Source organism: Bombus vancouverensis, chromosome 13 (genome assembly GCF_051014615.1).
Source record: "Bombus vancouverensis nearcticus chromosome 13, iyBomVanc1_principal, whole genome shotgun sequence".
NCBI lineage: Eukaryota > Metazoa > Arthropoda > Insecta > Hymenoptera > Apidae > Bombus > Bombus vancouverensis.
In genome coordinates, this window is record NC_134923.1 from 7,719,754 (window position 1) to 7,737,904 (window position 18,151).

Below are 18,151 nucleotides of genomic sequence, written 5' to 3' on the forward strand. Positions count from 1 at the left end.
AGGACGCGAGAGAATCGTTTCATGTTCTCGTTATTTTACAATGTTGCTTTTGTTCTTATGTTATTATCTTCCGGTGCGGTTGAGGTAATATCGTTGATAAAATTTCACGACTCGATCGAGTCACAAATTATCGGTATCGATAAATATCGTAATGTCAAGGAATTTGGTACAAGTTGAAGAAACAACGGAAATTCACGAATCTCGCATTAAGTTGATTGCTATTTTCGATAATCTTTCCAAAGTATGAGTTATACCATTGTAATATTTGTATGAAAATCAGGAAATCTATGACTTGCAGCTTGTAACTTGTCAATTTACTGATATCATTAGGTACGGCGGCCACTAATGAAAAATCGTGATCAATATTCGCTTCGTGGTTTCAAGGGCAACGAAAAATGCGGTTACAGACAATGAATTCAGGATGAGTGGTAAAAAATGAGATCTAGATCGAGGTGATGTAGGGATTTTTCAAGAAATACGTTTCCTTCTTGTTTGGTGGCGAAACTATTACAGGCAAGATACAGTACGCTTGATATGATGTTTGAGCGGAGTTAACGAGTAATTATCTCCTAACCAAAAGTAATTTCCATGAAATTTCTGAAGTGTATTAAATCAAAAGCCATCATTCTTTAAAATCTTACAAAAGTATCCTCCTATGATTTCACACTTTTTTATGCTTTGTAATAAAACTTGAAAATTACGTGCATATATTTCGATATCTTTTTCAGTATTCCTTTTATACGCTTGTTACTGGATTATCTCACTTGATTATTACATTATTGCATCGCTACCAAACGTTTACTATTCTCATTAAAAAGAGAAATGATAAGCAATCGCTAGCCTTTTCCCCAAGAGCAAAGAAAAATTTGATTATAGCGAATGAATTATTAATGTCTTCCAGACACTGATTAATTTCGTACGTCAGAAAATTCAGAAAGGCGATTATGTTATAACCATTATTATTAATTCATTCGATTTTAGCATCAAATTCAACAGTAATCAAATATGAACGACTATTGATAAAAGACGAGCGTAAAAAATATCCAAATGTCCACATTATAATATTTTACTACGTAAAAGAAATTTCTACTTACGTTCCACTTCTCCGAAAATGGTCGCAAAAATATCCTCTAATCCTCTACGATTCTACCAAATCGTGTACAACCATGTTACGAATTAACAAAGTTCCAGTTGTAGTCGGTCAACCTCTGTTTCCCTCGCATAAAAGTTAACAAAGATGTGAGTGCACACTTTCTGCGGTATAGCTCCTCTTATTATCGGATGATTTTCTATATTCAGCATTCTTAACGAGAAGAGACTCGAATTGAGAGACAGCGAAAAGTGAACGTCGCGAAGGAGTTGGAATACGAAGACCGGGGTCGGAAGCGACACGGCAATATGTAATGGGGCACCAATTATACGCGTGACACGGGGCATCGTTATAATTGGATACGAGGTGTTAAATCTGCTGGGTGTGGCTGGTTACGGGAGTTATGAGTGTTCCAGCAATAATGGTCTTGTCGCGGCTCGGGCTATACATATCTCTCGCACGAGCGAAACGCATCACGGCGCCGACTAACGCGAGGGGAGTCTATTAAATTACAGCGTGTGCTCGCTGCGACGTAGAAAGTAGGTAAACGATATCCTCCTTCGGCTACGGAATTAAATCTTGCCCCGATCATACGATATCTAAACCATTCGCTGACTCTACGAGCACTCTCGTCTCTTCCGTGAACTATGCTTCCCAATGTTACTCCATTCGGGCCAAATATGAGCAAACTGCACCGTCTCACGAAAGTATTCCAATTAATAGTTTCCATTCCATTTCGATTCCAGATCAATTTCCAGGAAAATTGACTTTTCCTAATTGCGCCACTTCTTTTCTAGTACACCGATGAAGTATTGCAGCATTCAGCGATTTGATTCGCGCCGTATTAGTTGAAGATTAATTATACGGCCAAATTGTCAGTCAGAATGCACAGTATTCATCAATTATATATTATATTCGTTAAAATCGTCATTGCGATCAGTTTAAAAAGATAAACGAAGAGATGTTAATACCAAACGATTACATTCTTAAAATTGTAAACTCAGTTCACTATAACGGAACGTACATTGTAACGTGTCGAACCTTTGCTTGTAATGTACCGTCTTCTAACACCGTGTGATACCGAGGAGATCGACTAGTATTTTTAATCGAAACTCTGCGAAAAATTGAGAGAAATCCGGTAACGAAACGGGAATAGAAAGTAATTTCAATAATCCTCAAACGTAGGATAATTGTTATATTTTATACGAGAGCGAGAAGAAACCGTCTGAAAATCTGTAGAGAGCGAAGGCTTTGAGCCCAGAAGACGTTTAGCCAGCTGAATGGAGTAAAGGCCTCAGAAGCAGGTTCATTACAAGGCTATAAACGCACGTTAGAAGACCATAAGGATGCGCGGCAATTACTTAAGAACAAATCAGCCGAAACCCGGCACGATGGCTGTTGTCCATCAAGAAATCATCGACCTCTTGGTGAATGGTTCCTTAGTTGCTCTGGCAATTTCCGAATGCGCCGCCTGTTAGTAGACCTTTCGGCTGGCCCGGTGTAATTAAAAGATAGCATGTTGCGAACATTCGAACGGAAATATCCATCTAAATCGAAATCACGTGATACCCTTTTCCCACTGGACGCAATTTCGTACTCATTGCAGGATTCGATAATGAGACCTTCGAAGGGCTCCTTCGGAAAAAGTCTGAAAAGCTTGCGAAATTGCAAAGATTGGAAGAGAAAGAGAAGCTATAGACAGAGCGCGGATTTTCATGCAATTTCATATTTTTACGCGGACAGCTAAAAAAGTAAAATTTATACAAACATTCGTTGTATTTCTTCGTATTATGCGCACTCTGTACATTTTCATAGTTCTCATAGAAGCATAAGTATCCACGGTCTAGATATGAGAATCTAAAACAGCGCGAATGAACTCACGTAAGACAAGGAATCAGAGAATCGACGAACTCGATAGACCGACTGGCTCCGAGTAATTAAAAGGTAGAATGTATCGCGAACATTCGAACGGTCTAAATCTCGTGATATCCATTTCCTACTTAACCGCAATTTCCAACTCGTTGCAAGACCGCAGAGAGGGATCTTTGAAAGGATTCTACGAAAAGCTTAAAAATCTGAAAAAGAACTTGAAAGAGTGTAAAGTTTGAAAGAGAAGGGAGGATCTAAGGGTCTAAAAAAGCGCGAAGTGGACTCGCGTAGGGAAAAGGAATCCGAGTAGTCGGCGAATTTCGATGGTGTGCGTAGTTGATGGATCGTTTGAAAAGAGATCGGGCCCCTTCTCAGCCGAACAAGAACGAAGCTGACAGTCGAACGAGTGAAGACCGGAGAGAGACTGACTGACTAAAGTATAATCAGGTTTCGACTGAGTCCGCGGCCGCATGTAATAACAGTAATCCCTTCGTTCGCCGGTAATTTGGCCGTTCGCTCAAAAACTCCAAATTATAGAAGCTGCTGTCATTAGGCCACGGTGAGCATCGTGTATCGCGGGCCACCTTCTTCCCCGAACCCTCGGGAATTTTGGGGAAACTCCGCTCACCATCCCTTCTCGTCGATCGTTAGCGATCGAACGTTTAAACGGGAGATCGCTTTTCCGCGATTCTCGCAATTATGTTGCCTGATGTTGTCTCGTTGAGCACTGTCGCGAGTGTAACGCGTACAGGATGTTAATTACCAGGTGTAAACCACGGGATCTACACGGTGTCCAAGACACCGTATCTAATTGCGAGACATCATCCCAACAAATCTACGTTTAGATTCAACTTTTTCAGTTCTTCTCGTAGAAACACGAATTTTTCCAAATACCCATAATAGTCTTCGGTCTTCTCTACAATTTTGTGGTTTTTGGTTCACGTCTCGGAGGATTGTACATATCAATTAAGATCTGTCTGTTCGAATCAATACTTTTATATTTGTATATTTATATTTTGATGCCGCTGGTATTTCTCAATAACAGGTGACGTTATATCAATAATAAAACAATTCACTTTATATAATACGATACGACAGCTTTCACTCGGAAGCTGTCACAAAGTAAAATTTATGAAAACTTTCGTAGTGAAGATTTCCAATTCCAAGTAAAACACCAATAATTCAACGCCATCAAACGAAATGCTGTCGAATTGAACGTGTGGAGGATTAGTCGTTATTAGGTTGAGCGAAATAACGAGGGCGAAATGTTGCTGTCGCAGTCCGTCAAATATATTTTTGAATAAATAAATAAATAAATTACAGACGAATTGTGAGTCGTTGGTACAAATATAAGTTGCGGAATTAATACCCGATAAATACTCGGAGAAATTCTGTAGATCACTTTGGTACTCGTTTACACACGTTGATGCTCTTCGATATTGTTCGATATCTCTCTCGCTCGCGATCGCGTCCGTTTATTTATACTGGTCGGGGGAGAACCGGAAAATTCGTCTACGTTTGGCGGTTGTATGTAGCGGCGACATTGTTTTGCCCAGAGTTTATTCATTCTTACATTACTTGTAACCTAACGGTCTTGATACTTCGAGGTAAAACAACAACAGGATTTGAATTGTCCTGACTCGTGTGCCGCTACAAACGCTTGCAGCTTGAGATCTTCCAATTCAGACGGTCCAACTGAAATATACAACATCTGAAAGATATGGCACAAAGTCCTATTTATTCCTAAAACTCAAATCCTCACAAACCAACCCAAACGATTAAACAAATTCGCAAATCACTCAGAAACAAGAAGACGATCGTTCAAAAACTCTATCTGTTCTACCTATTCTAAATCTCTAAGATCCATCCAAGTCTCGAATCAAGCCATAGGAGTCAAAATCCCTCATGTAGCCCGAGGAAATGCGTAGAAGTGGCGCGTCCTTAAAACTTACGTTTGCCTAGGTCCATCAGAGCCCGAGGGAAGGACTCCTTGGATCCGTAGGAGTTGAAGAAGCCGAGGAAGAAGCAGAGAGCGAACCAGACAGAACGCCCTGGGGCCACTCTCTGCCGGATAGTCGGTCTCATTCTGTTCCTCTGTTCTTTATCGTATCAAAGGGAAGCTAGTGGGCAGCGACGAGAAAGAGGATCGTCGACTGTACGTCTCGAAACACCGTTTAAAACTCCATTACGCTGTTCGCTCGTGATCCCTTTGATCGCACGGCGAGTTCCTCTCAGAGTCAAGAAACTCGAATCGAGAACGATCGTCGATCGTCGGATATTCTACGGATCGAAGACGATCGAAGAAGTTCAACCCCACCAAATGAAACTCTTTGCTTCTCTCTTACGAGATCGTAACTCGAAGCAGACGAAAATTCGTGCAGTTAACCTCGTTCTTTCAGTTGTTTCCCAGCAAATCGTATTTTCCTATCTAGTTTTCTGTTAGAAAATTTCTTCGATTCGGAGAAAGAATATTGGGTTGTTTGAAGAGTTAAAGTAAGAAAATTTAAAGATACTGTGTCATAGGATTGCGTCAAGAAACTTTTCGTCTTTTTCAAATTACATGTACATTCTTTCTATGTTTAGTAATTTTTGCACGCTTCCAGAGTACGTGCGTATTCAGCTGTGTGGTGTCAAACGATATTGAAAATCTTAATTAAGATTTAATGCTTTCTAGTCTAGCACTGTTTTAATGTTCGTATTTTTTCGAACGTAAAAAGTTTGAGAACCACACCAGCGTTAAATGACATTTTGCGAAACAACGAGTAAGATAGGGTTTGGTTCATACGCGAAAGCTTCAACTTCTGAGTAGCATGTCGAACGTTTTTATCCCCTTGATAATCGGAGTTTTATTCAAATTAGCAATCCAGGAAATAATGTCATTCCGCGAGTTCTTTCGCAGGAAGGAGAAGTATATTTCACCCCCGACATATCAGCCGAGGGAGAAAAAAAAAATATACGTAATACGGTGAAATACAAATATCGACAAATGTAAAATACATTCGGGTAACGTGAGTCATTACAATAAAACGGCGCTGTTGGTTTAAATTACCCTATCGGTCGATTATGTCACGCGTCTTTTTTATGTATGTTATACTATCATGAATATGTATGGCCGGTTATCGATAAATAATCGTGATTATAATTGTAAAACTCGGCCCAATAAATTTCCTCCTGCGCGATATCGTTTTTGACGCTCAAAAAGTTCACCTACAAACACTTGCGTGAAAATTAATCCTTTCAAGTTTAAAATTGATCGTGTCATATTTGACAATTTGTCTGAGCCTGTCTCAGATTACATTATCAAGCTTTACTTTCTATATTTCCTTCAACAACATTTTTATTTTTTAATGGAAATATCACAAAACCGCACCTTCGAATATTTCTACGTCCTAAACTTACCTATGTTGAAGATTTAAACGTTAAAAATTTCAACTTACACATATACTGTTAAAGATTAAGCGGATAAACGACACAGACGATCAATTCATCGTCGTTAGCAAGATAAACTCTTTCGGTTATCAACTTTTTCAACTACGCTTCTTTTATCCAACATCTTAAGATTTCATCTTCTAAAAACTCACCCTTCTCAGTTAACTACAAGAGCAACGAACGTCGGACCAAGGAAGATGGAAATCAACGTACTACCAAAAATTTCTATTCGCCAATTCAACGATGCTGACCGTCACGCGATGAAAAAGAATGGGGAAAAAAGGAAAGCGAGGAAGCTAGGCCGATTCGGCTATATCTCAACTAATTACGAGCAACGTATGCAAACGATTCGAGTAAAGTTCAGGCGGATATTCCATGGCCAGAGGCCTTCCCCTTATTCGCAATCAGTGCCGCACTCCGTCTCTGTCAGCTTAGCACCGGTTATCCCCGGTCTATCTTTCTCTTGATGTATCGAACATTACACACGTATATGTATCGTGTGTCGCGCGTACCTGCGACTATATTTATGCGTGTCTGATAGCTGTGCGAGCGCGAGTGTCGCGTTCAAGACGCGTGCACTCGTCTACATTTCCGTGTAGCCGCGCGCCGCGAGAATTAAAAGTCGCCGGATCGTGTTGCCCTTCTTATTTAAAATATCCTATCAGCCATTACGAAATATCCGAGGAAAACTGACGTTTTATCGATATCTTCGTGGCATCTTTGTTTTTCAATTTAAATTCGCTGTTCTTCTCGCTTTGTCTTCGTATTCGTCGTGTTCGCGTCACATGTTTTGGAATACTTTCCTTTCCAATACTTTATCCATAAAATATTACAGATAAAATAGCTAAAATAGAGATAAAATATTTGACACGAAAGGGAAAAGACGAAAGAAATCTCTGTTTCGTAAAGATACGAATCGGAATAACAAACTACTAATGTCAATTGTGCGTGCCTCCGAGAATGTTTAATATCGATACATAGTTGTGAAGCGATGATTAAACTCGTCCAAAATTTATATCTTACACGGCGACTTTCCTGAGTATAAATGTCCAACAGCATTCCCGCGATACAAACACGTCGCGTTGTGCTCGTTCGTGGAAAGACGCAAAAAAGTACAAACTTTCGGATGCAATCACCAAGATATATTGTTTTAATTTATTCAACTATCCAACGCTCCTATGTCCATCGTTAAACATGTAAATCACGTCGAAACTCTCGATACTTTATTTCTCTTAAATTCGAAACTTTGATTCGATGTTTCCTTAATGAATTTCATTAAATTGCGAGAGAAATCATACGGGTAATTATCCAGAGTCTAAAAAGAGATCACTGAATCTCAGAATATAACGAGACAAAGTTCCAGAAACAGAGTTACAAAGGCAACGACAATCACATCGCAGCGATTACAAAGTGGACAGGCATTCGACATGAAAGATTCTCCTATTAGCGTTCCGCCGTGGTGCAATAATGACGAATCTCGGTTCAGCTCTGTAATTTACGATCTATACATACACCTAACCGTCGAGTTAGCGCATAATCGATCGTGTTCATGTGAAAAACATTGCCTATAGACTATTCGAGGCTTGAAATCGGATGAAATGTATGTCTTTGAAACGACTGGCGAACGTTAAGTCCACCATTGGACGCGCTTCACGTGCAAACACCCTCCTTCGATCCCATTAGCACCGGCTTTAGACACATGAATTGTATATGCGCCGCGTCACGATACTTCGTGGCCTATCGTTCTCTTGAATGGCTAACAAATTAGCACCCTTACGTTTCCCGCTTTCCTTCGTTGGTTTTCCAAACCTTCCAACAGATCTATACGCGTATAACAAGGGGAAGTCACCACCTTGATATCTACTCAGCTTATTTCCCAAATTTATTCCGGTTGTATATATACGAGTAAGTCACGACAAACGCGCGGGGACGATCGTTTGAATAATCCAAGCAACGGGAACACAATCAAATTAGAAGCCAAGTAACGAGAAAACAAGTATGAAATATGTCGTCGGCATTCAGCATTTCGTGGTGCAGACAATTGCTATTTTTCCTTTTTAGTCATATATTACGTAAGACGTTGGTAATTGACGCCGACGTGTGGAGAGAAACGAGAAGATAAATTTGATATAAATTGAATTACTGAAACGGCTGCAATTAACGTAACGACGTTCGCTTCGGTGTGATTTTCGTGGTTTTACGGCCGTCGCTTTACGAAAAATGAAATTTATCAAACCCGTATATACGCGACTTTCGTTCTACGATTTTCTCCTTTCATTTAGTAAACTATATAAGCGACATCATTATCATAATGCATAAAATGCGGCGACATTTCGTGCACACGAGTGGATAGAGTGTTCTCCATCGACATAGTAAAATGTCAATTACCCTTTAAATTGCTACATATGAAAGCATCGACCATGCACTCTAATCTCGTGAAAAATCATCTCGATGGAATAGTTTCGTAAAAGGTTCGATAAATTCCAATTGAGATATTATTACTTTAAATCATAAGGTACCTACCGCATATACAGTTGCTCACGAAAGTATTTGAACATTTATATTTGTCTTTTCATAAATATATTACGTGTTTTATGCAAAATGGGGCACAACTATTGTAATCATACTGGTAAAATTTGAAACAAATTTGAAACAAATCTGAAAACATACATAGAAGCTACAAGATATGTGATGCAAGTATATATTTCGAAAGCATCGCAAAAGTATTTAAACAGCCAATTATACTCGCTATGTTAATGACCCTCGATATTCAAATGGGTTACTTTTAACGCGTATCATATATTTAAAATGACTATGCAATAGAGATGCATTGCTATAAATATATTGCAATTTCTACGTACATCCTCGTCTCAAATAATACTTATTCAGAATATCAACGCGGGATTACTCGTTATCTTACAAATTTATCAATTTACTTTCATTCATATACATGATTTACGTTCCTACAATTTTAGATTCGCACTCTTGTAAATTCATTTAGCGCTAGTTGACGAATGATAAAAACTCGTATAATAACGAAATACGACTTCAGGCTGACTGACCCTACTGTACATTATCCCTAACCTTAACTTAACTTACTTTGTAGGAGATAATTTAATCTCAAATTAGCTTTCAAGTACCTGACGTACAATAAAATATCTATTTAGAGATGGCGCCAGTATTTCTCCATTATAATCACAACAGCCGTGCTTCGTTGCAGCATCAATAGAGTTTTCTATAATAGATGTCCAATACTTTCGATACATGAGTCACTATACATTCATACATTGTATATGCATATATACATTGATGGTCATTTATCCACTATAATGGGATACAGTGTTACCAACCTTTTACCATTTCGACGTCGTCTTTTGGTGGCATAGACGGTTCCCAGTTGGCTCATGGCGACCGGGTTGTTGGGTCCCGACGCCGTCGTCGGAGTCGGTACCGGCGCCGAGGTGGGCGTCATCGCGGGATCAACGACGTGGGGCTGAGGGTGAGAGGCGGTCAGGGTGAGCTGAGGTCCCGGGGGATAGCATGCCGCCGTCACGTAATCTGTCGCCGCGAGGGACGCGCTCGCTGGTCCACAAATCCCGGCGACCACCCCCTGCACTCCACCCCCGATGCTCGTCCCGCTACCACCGCCACTTCCTCCTCCTCCTCCTCCTCCGCCTCCTCCACCACCGCCAGCGACACCGACAACACCCCCAACCACCCCCAGCCCCGCCGAGGCGGTCCTGTCCAGCGCGTACACCGTGCAGACCGTGACGCTCTTCTTTGACTTTGCCGACGCTACGTCATCGTTGTCTGTCACTGGCTTGTCGGCCAGCTGCCGGCGTCGAGCTTTCCACTCTCGATCCCGGTGCTCGGCGTCGGGACGATGCAGCTGCGACAGCTGTTCTTCAACTTCAAACAACGTACCACTGATAATGGGCACACTTCTCTTTACCTCTTTTCGCGCCTAAATGAGGCTCGTGACTACCGAGAATCGTTGCGACTCTGTATAACGTTTCGTTTGAATACGCGTAACTTTAGGTTAGAACCTATCACTTTCGATAACACCGTGCGAGAGTTACAATTCGATTTTCGTGTTTTGTTTGTACACGCACGTAAATCAGACAGCAATTAGTTTCAATTAACAATTAACTACACTGTGTGAGAGTTAGAATCCAATAGTAGGGTGATTTTTGTATCTTCGTCGTGAATACGCGTACATTTACAATCGATTGTTTCGACAACACCGTGCGATAATTAAAATTCGATAGTAATTCGGTTTCCGTGTCTTCCTTTTACGTAACCCTTTCAATACGAAAATAGGTTACAATGACTTTCTACAACACTGCTGTTAGAATTCGATGGTAATTCGATATCTACGACACGCGCGCTAAACTGTCCTCGTCGATCACTTGTTACGCAGTTCCGCGTCGATAAAAACGTAACTCGAACCAATTATGTATCGGCTACCGGGTTATCACTATTGACACAGTGACGGATCCCGTCGGATCACGGCAACGAAAAATCATCTTCCAACGCGCGGGAAGATCTCTCAAACACTCTCGTGACCGTTTACGAGTTCACTGTCACTGGTTCGTCGGAGCGAGAACAATCGAGACATGGAACAGTCGATCACCGTCGTTTGGCGCGCGCATCACGCGGAAACGGTCGAACATCGACGAATGTCACTACATCGATCAATCACGATCCCGCTCCGGTTACTCTCGAATTTTGGAGCTCGTGCAACGTCGTGTCCCCTTGTGTGCAGCGTCGTTGCGACGTATTCATCGTCGCGTTCATCCAGGAGATTCTATCACAATCAACACTCACTTGATAAATATCCTTGCTCTTTAATTGAACGCAGTGTATACTCCAACTATACGTTTGTATAAATACAGAGGGTTCACATTCGATCACGTGACAATAACTCAGTCCTAACCTCAAAACTGTACCATGCATACACACTGCACTCGCAGGGTTGTCAGTACGATCGTCGACACGATATATTATTCGAAGCACGCTTTCTCGATCGAATCGCGTCACGTGCACGCGGAAACTGAACCGCGCATCCCTCTCTCACCCGCGAACACTTCACTCCCTCCCTTCGTCCTCACGACGTCACCCCCCACCTCCAGTTGCAGCTCGTTTCCCTCCCCCTTCTTATCGGGCACACTTTTTCCTCCGCGGTGACGCGACGCGCGTGAAAAACGCGGATTCGCGGCCACCGCCCGCGAACCACACGATTTCCGTGCTGAAAACCGAGAGGCAGAGGACAGAGGTAGAAGCTGAGCGGCCACGGAGAACCCGGTGTTCGCCTGGTAGAAGCGTATCGTGTACTGGCGGCCCTGCCGGGCGTAGCATAAGTCAGCAGAGACCGTGGCATAGATCGGAACGGGGAATCGGGTGGTGGTTGCCGGCTGGTGGTGGTAGAACTCACCTCCTCGGCCAGAGGAGTAACCTCGACGCGATCGTCTCGGATCGGCCGCCACCTTCTACCCCCTGAATTCGCCCCGTCACTTTCAGCATCCCTTCCATCGGCCATAGCCACTCCTACCAACCGACCTGGCCGACCAATCGTGCAACCAGCATGGCGCTACACAGCCCAACCCGCGTTGGTCGCGGAGATACCATCGTGCGCGTTAAACGATTACACCTATTCCATCGGTGATCGCCGCTCTTTGTCTAGCGTACAGGCCACTCCTACGCACAGCAGGTGCTCTCTGTCGCGCTCAAGGACGCGAAGCTGAGAATTTCGTTGGATCTAGTCGATGTCGTTTGTAATATTCCAAAGAGCACTGCTCGTTATGTTCGACGCTTCGGCCTGTTATCCGCGCTCGCGATCGCGCCACAGTGGTTTGGTCACTCGATCGTGAGTTGTGGCTATTCCTTAAGAAATTTATTTCGGTTAAGGTTCGATCGGGATTAAGAAGTTTGAAGCTTGCAAGTGGATTTGACTGCACATTTCCGAGGCAAATTTTGATTAGACTCTATCTTTTGTATTTTTCACGATTATTGTGTACGTATGATCGTATGTATTCGAGGATCGAATGGTTGATCTTGATGGAATTGATCAGTTTGAATTTTGAATAGTTTGGAGCTATAGACACATATTGATTGAAGATTTTCGAATTTTCTGTTTTGGTATCCACACATTCTCCATCAAGTTAAGGATCAAAGTTAAGAATGAAGCGCAAAAGTAAGATTTTTATTAAATGTAGCTGTTTGATGATGTTTACGAATTTATTTTACGCTTATACAAGTTTGGTACAATTTCTCTCGGATGTTGCAATCTTATCTTAGATTTCCAAATTCTATTTCTGAATTAAAAGGATAAATACATAGAATTATTGTAATTCGATTGTTTGAGCCTAATGACGTTATTATATATATGGTTATGGTGTGAAATGATCCGACGGAATGCAAAATGCAATTCCATTTTTCACGTAAACGGCTAAATTATGCAATATTCCTGTCAGATTAATTGCATAAGTTATTCCAATGTTTTTCATATATATAAAACATAATAAAAAGTAGCTTTATTTATTATTTAAATGAAATATTTAGGTTGAACAAAAATCTAGCAGGATATATGCCGGATTTTTCATTCCATTTACAAGTTTATAAGAATTGTGATTTACATTCCCGGCAAAAGGTTCGTCACGAAAAACAAATATTACGTCAATATTCATTCATATACTCCAGATATTCAGACATTAAAAAATACCCATTAATTTTCCATCGTGGCTTCGTAACTCCAAATACAGGTTAAGTATAGGTATCTATTAAATATTAATTTTTCCAACTCAAAATACCTATCGAAACACTTTTTATCAATATTTACCACAATATTAGATACCTATTCGTTCACTAATAATTATCTGACTAATAAAGTTAGCCTATGTTTCTTTTTTTCACAAAATTATCAATTCATCAAAAATTTACGATTCTTCTTTAACAAAAATTGCTTCTTCTAACTTTTCCTTATTCCAATCGTCTTGCAATAATAATCGTTTACAATTATTTATTTGCCTCAATTCCGCAGTGCGAGTCCACAAAAAGGTCAATTCGTCCAAAATTTTCCTAATCTTATAATTATATTATAATATATTAATTATATTATAAAATATAGATACTTGACAAAAATTCCTTTTTCTGATCTGACCATTCTCTTCCTTAATACTCCAATCGTCTTTCAACGATAATCGATTATCGCCAAACATTTTTCCGAGCGATTCTTCGCGCGCGTACAATTGTTCCTAACACACAGTCCTTATCAGAAGAGGATTCTCTTCGTGAGTGTAATCAGATCGTGAGACAGGAGCGATATCGAGCAATTTCGAGTCGTGTAACCGTGGTCCGTGGCATGTCATCGATATCAGGGTGACATTAAGCTCGAACCGATCGCGTCGCGATCACTGGGCACACGTTGCACACATTTTTCAGCAATTGCGGCCGATATCACGGTGGGCTTCACCGAAAACAGATTGCGAATAGGTCGAAACGTCTCGGTGACATGCGATTCGACGGTCTATTTTATCTTCGTCGTTTTAGATCGCACGATATCCGGTCGCAGGCTGGTCCCTCTGTGTTATTGGGAGAAAATGTTCGATGCCCGGCATGGGGAAAACGATTCTGAAACGCGCTTTGTATTATCCCATCACGTGTCGAAATCGAAGTTGCATGTGTGGAACACATACGCGATTGTCTCGATCACTTTTTGTTAGCAATAAATCCAGTTTTAATGTGTCCGACTCTATCCTTTTAATAATGTACAGGCTGTGGATGCTTACACATTTATGCCAATTTTTATATGCAAAAAATGGAAAAGGGTAAGAACGAGTGCAGAAATGGGAAAGAAGAAGAACGAATGCAAAAGTATAGAAATAATCAAAACTCTGATATGTATAAAGGTAAAATACATACATTTGGAAGATGATAGATTTTTTATCGTTATCGGTGTCGGTATTGGTATAGAACGTGTTGCATAAACACGTTTACACATCTAGCAATATAATTGTATACGAGCCGTTCATTGAAAATACGGAACAGCGATGACGACGATGAATGATAGTCATCTTCTTGTAATAAATGAATTTATGAAAATAAATCGTTTGTTTCTTGGACATTGAACATTAATTGTGTGCTTATGTAACGAAATTAAGAAATTACCTAACAAAAGGTGAAACTGAACAGGCTGATATCGAGAAACTTTAGAAGAAACAGGATAAATAATTACTTGTATCATACTTTATATATAATAATTTTATATCATATAATATCGCGTGTAGTAGAGTATGTTTTTAAATTTAGAAGATCTGACAAAAGTCTCGCATAGGGACTTCAAAGGTCTTGATACAGACAAAAGGATACCGAGAAAAGAGAAGGATTATAGAGATAAGTGATCAACATCGTCGTCAGCGGCATTACGTAAAACATGTTCGCCTCAATTTAAACTTTTCAATGTCTGTATCGGATGGTTTTTTTTTCTCCAACGCTGTTCATTCTATAATGCATAGCTACAATTATCTGAAAAACATGTAGAACTAATTATAAGTTACCAAGGCTTTTCTACAACTGTTTTTTTGCTCGCAATTGCCTCACGTACTTTTTGCACTTTTATGGATTATTCCCTAGCAACTTCTAGCTGAAACGCGTTCAGTCGACTTATTTCAGTACTTAACAATATATTCAATCGAACATTAAAAAAACGAGAATGTTCGGACGACTGTTATCGTTATATCGTATAAAGGAATTCTCTTTAAGCAAAATACGTTATCCTTATTGTGAGAGAAAAAGGATGAAAGGATACGCATTCCACCCTTTGCTAGTATAATTACAAGCGAAATGACGGCCATTTTATTTATTTACTGGCAGACGGTGGCTATAGTAGCGGCGGTCTTGTTTTAATAACACATTACACACCTTCTTGCGAAAAATCCCATTCGCATTAAGAACTCATTTCACGCATGCATTTCAGGCATGGACGCTACCGTTCGAGGAACTCCTTTACACGCAACAAAAGCGCCGGCTCCCTCAGCTGACTATCTTTCATTCCCTTTCATTCCCTTCCATTCACCGATGCCCATTCGATTCTTTTCCCTTTCATGTTCCTTCACGGATATAATTGCGCACCGATTCGTACCTATACCTACTTCAAAACACACCAGATAATTGAAAAATTAGAAAATTGTTTAGGTCTCTGACGTTCAAGAGACTTTGTAAGTTTTTAGACTTTCATCTTATTCGAGATTTTCCGGACGATAGGTATTTAAGAAGATTTCGAAGATCATTGGGATATAATAAGGAATGTTTAAAGATTACGAATTTTGGGTTATTTAAGAGATGTTCGAACATTTCACGAACTTTAGGACACTTTAAGGAATTTTCGGAGATTAGGTACGAATTTTCAATTATTTTAAAGAGATTGCAAATTTTGCGAGATTTTGATGGTTTTTAAAGCATTTCGATGTTGAAATAATACTTGATCCAAGAAATTTTACGTTTTGAAGATTTCTAATTATTTCTCCAAATTTCTATCCTCCGTATTGAACCGGATTGCTGCTTGCTGCTTTCTTCTACCATCTTTCTTCATCTGTCCACATCATCTGTGCACATCCATAATACACCCGCGCTATGGGCCATTCGTTTCGTTTCATCGGTCTGGGTCACGCGAATTCAGCCGCGAATCTTGTTTACTTCTTGGATGAAATCGAATTCTCATAACTCTTACTTTCCTCTTTTGTTACGAGCAGCAATACGCCTGTTAATTCCTTATTTTTCATGGTTTTATAATCTCTTTGCTCAAGATGCTAAAACACTATAGTAACACCTGCATCCATACATCGTAACAAATGCTGATTGGAGACAATACTGGAGAATTATGTTTATACTGTGTAGAATTTCATACGGTAGATAAATCGTAATACGATAAATTGTGAAATTCAATAAACATACCTACAGAATATCTTCTACACAATTTCCAGAGGTAATAAATTTGAAAATTATATACCTACTTATAATTAACGTGTAACGAAGTTAGTTTCGCAATGTAATGACGTACAATTTATTTTCTCGCCACATAAATTATTTATTTCTTATCGAGATCGAAACATTGCAAATCATATTTCACCTCCTTCGTATATTTATCTAATTATTATTTTCATTAATAATCACTTTCCACCCACTCGTCTCGTACAACGTGCCTCGTAGTATTTTTAATAAAAAAAAATCCAATATCTACCATTATTAAAGAAAAAAAAATCTCTCAAAAGAATTGAATAAAAAATCCAAATCGTTTCACAGAAAAGCATCGCTATGAACGGAATTCTCGCGCCATCTGCCGTCACTACGAGTTACCAATCTCCCTCTCGGTAATTGCAGGATTACCAACCGGTAGGACCACACAGCGGAAGTGGAATGATCATTGCCAATACCGGATATCAACAGGAGCCATCAACTTCCCTCGCAAACGACATTTATCAGGAAACCGAGTGAGTCACGTTTCCACGAACTAAGTTCGATTCTACGGAATCTCCTTGATTTTCCAAGTTCTATGTCTTACGATGTGTTTCAACGCGTTTCGTTTGAAATACGGCGCTGCACGAAACACGCCGATCTGTCGCTATTCCGTGCCTCGGATAATGGACGACCGGGGATAATAGGCCGCCGTGCAACAAAAGCCTGGCTAACAATGCAAAACCGAGGCTTAATTAGATAAATCATTGTTTTGAGACGTAAACCCGCAATCAGGGCCCACGAGCGGCGGCGCAATTGATGCCGCGATACCAGCGACACGCCGCGCGCACCGCTCGCGTAATTGCGTGCTATGAATAATTACTTGTGCAACGGACGGTCAGGGGTAGTCAACCACCGTAATGTTGTGTAAAACCGGGTTCAATACAACTGAGAAATAGCGGGGCGTATCACGTAGCCGCGCCCCGCGTTGCACGATTAACATCGTCCTCTCCACTCGCCAATGTGCTAATCGAATTCCATGCTTACAGTTCGTACGATTCGTATGCTTGTTATTTGGCTTGTAGAATTTGTTTTAATTTCGAGGCACTTTCTTCCACCTCTTCTTTTAGCAGTCGCCTAAATTTTTTATTTGAATCGCCAGTGTGTTGAAATGAAGATGTTTGAAACGCAAATATTCGCTTTGGTTAATTGAAGCAGAGATGTAAATACGTATTAAATTTGGAACTTGAATTATTTTCCCGTTGGAGTAAAGATAAACGTAACTAAATTTTGGGCTTAGTTTTATTCTTCCACTCGAAAGTAAAAATGAAGGTAGTAAATAATTAAACTTTGGATGCGGATTATTTTTGCGTTGAAGTAAAAACGAATAAGAAGAAAGGACGCTCTCTGGTCCTTTGATTCTGTGGGAAAGTTGTTTGTTTGTTGATTGGCGACAAAGTGGAGTTCTGAGTACTTACATGTTCCAATGCTAATTTTCTCGCGGAAGTACATACTCCTCGAGGCATCGAGTTCCACGAAAATCGAACGATTACTCATACGTTTCCATTTATGCTTCAAGAGGATACTTTGTACGTAATTCCTCTCGTGGAGGTTGCGCGCTGAAGTTTTGCGTGCTTTCAAATTACCAGTTTCCACCGATACAAGTCTTAAACCCGACCTTATGCATGATGAACGAAGTATCTCGTGTTCGAGGTAATCGTCAGACATTGAACTTGTACAGCTTTTCTTGTTTTTACCTTACAAATAAATCAAAATTCCAATTAAAAAATATCTCAAAAACAAAGGGACATA

The 18,151-nt window shown here is 40.3% G+C and overlaps 1 protein-coding gene across 2 annotated transcripts in view; it reads right to left on the minus strand.

Moving 5' to 3' along the window:
* ss (aryl hydrocarbon receptor spineless) overlaps positions 1-10,022 on the minus strand; it is a 160,084-nt gene extending 150,062 nt beyond the window's left edge. For both annotated transcript variants that reach the window (XM_033346031.2, XM_033346021.2), the window contains exon 1: positions 9,739-10,022. In XM_033346031.2, the coding sequence (XP_033201922.2) occupies positions 9,739-9,860 (122 nt within the window). In that variant the 5' untranslated portion in view covers positions 9,861-10,022. The remainder of the gene's footprint in view (positions 1-9,738) is intronic.
* Between the last annotated feature and the right edge of the window lie 8,129 nt (positions 10,023-18,151).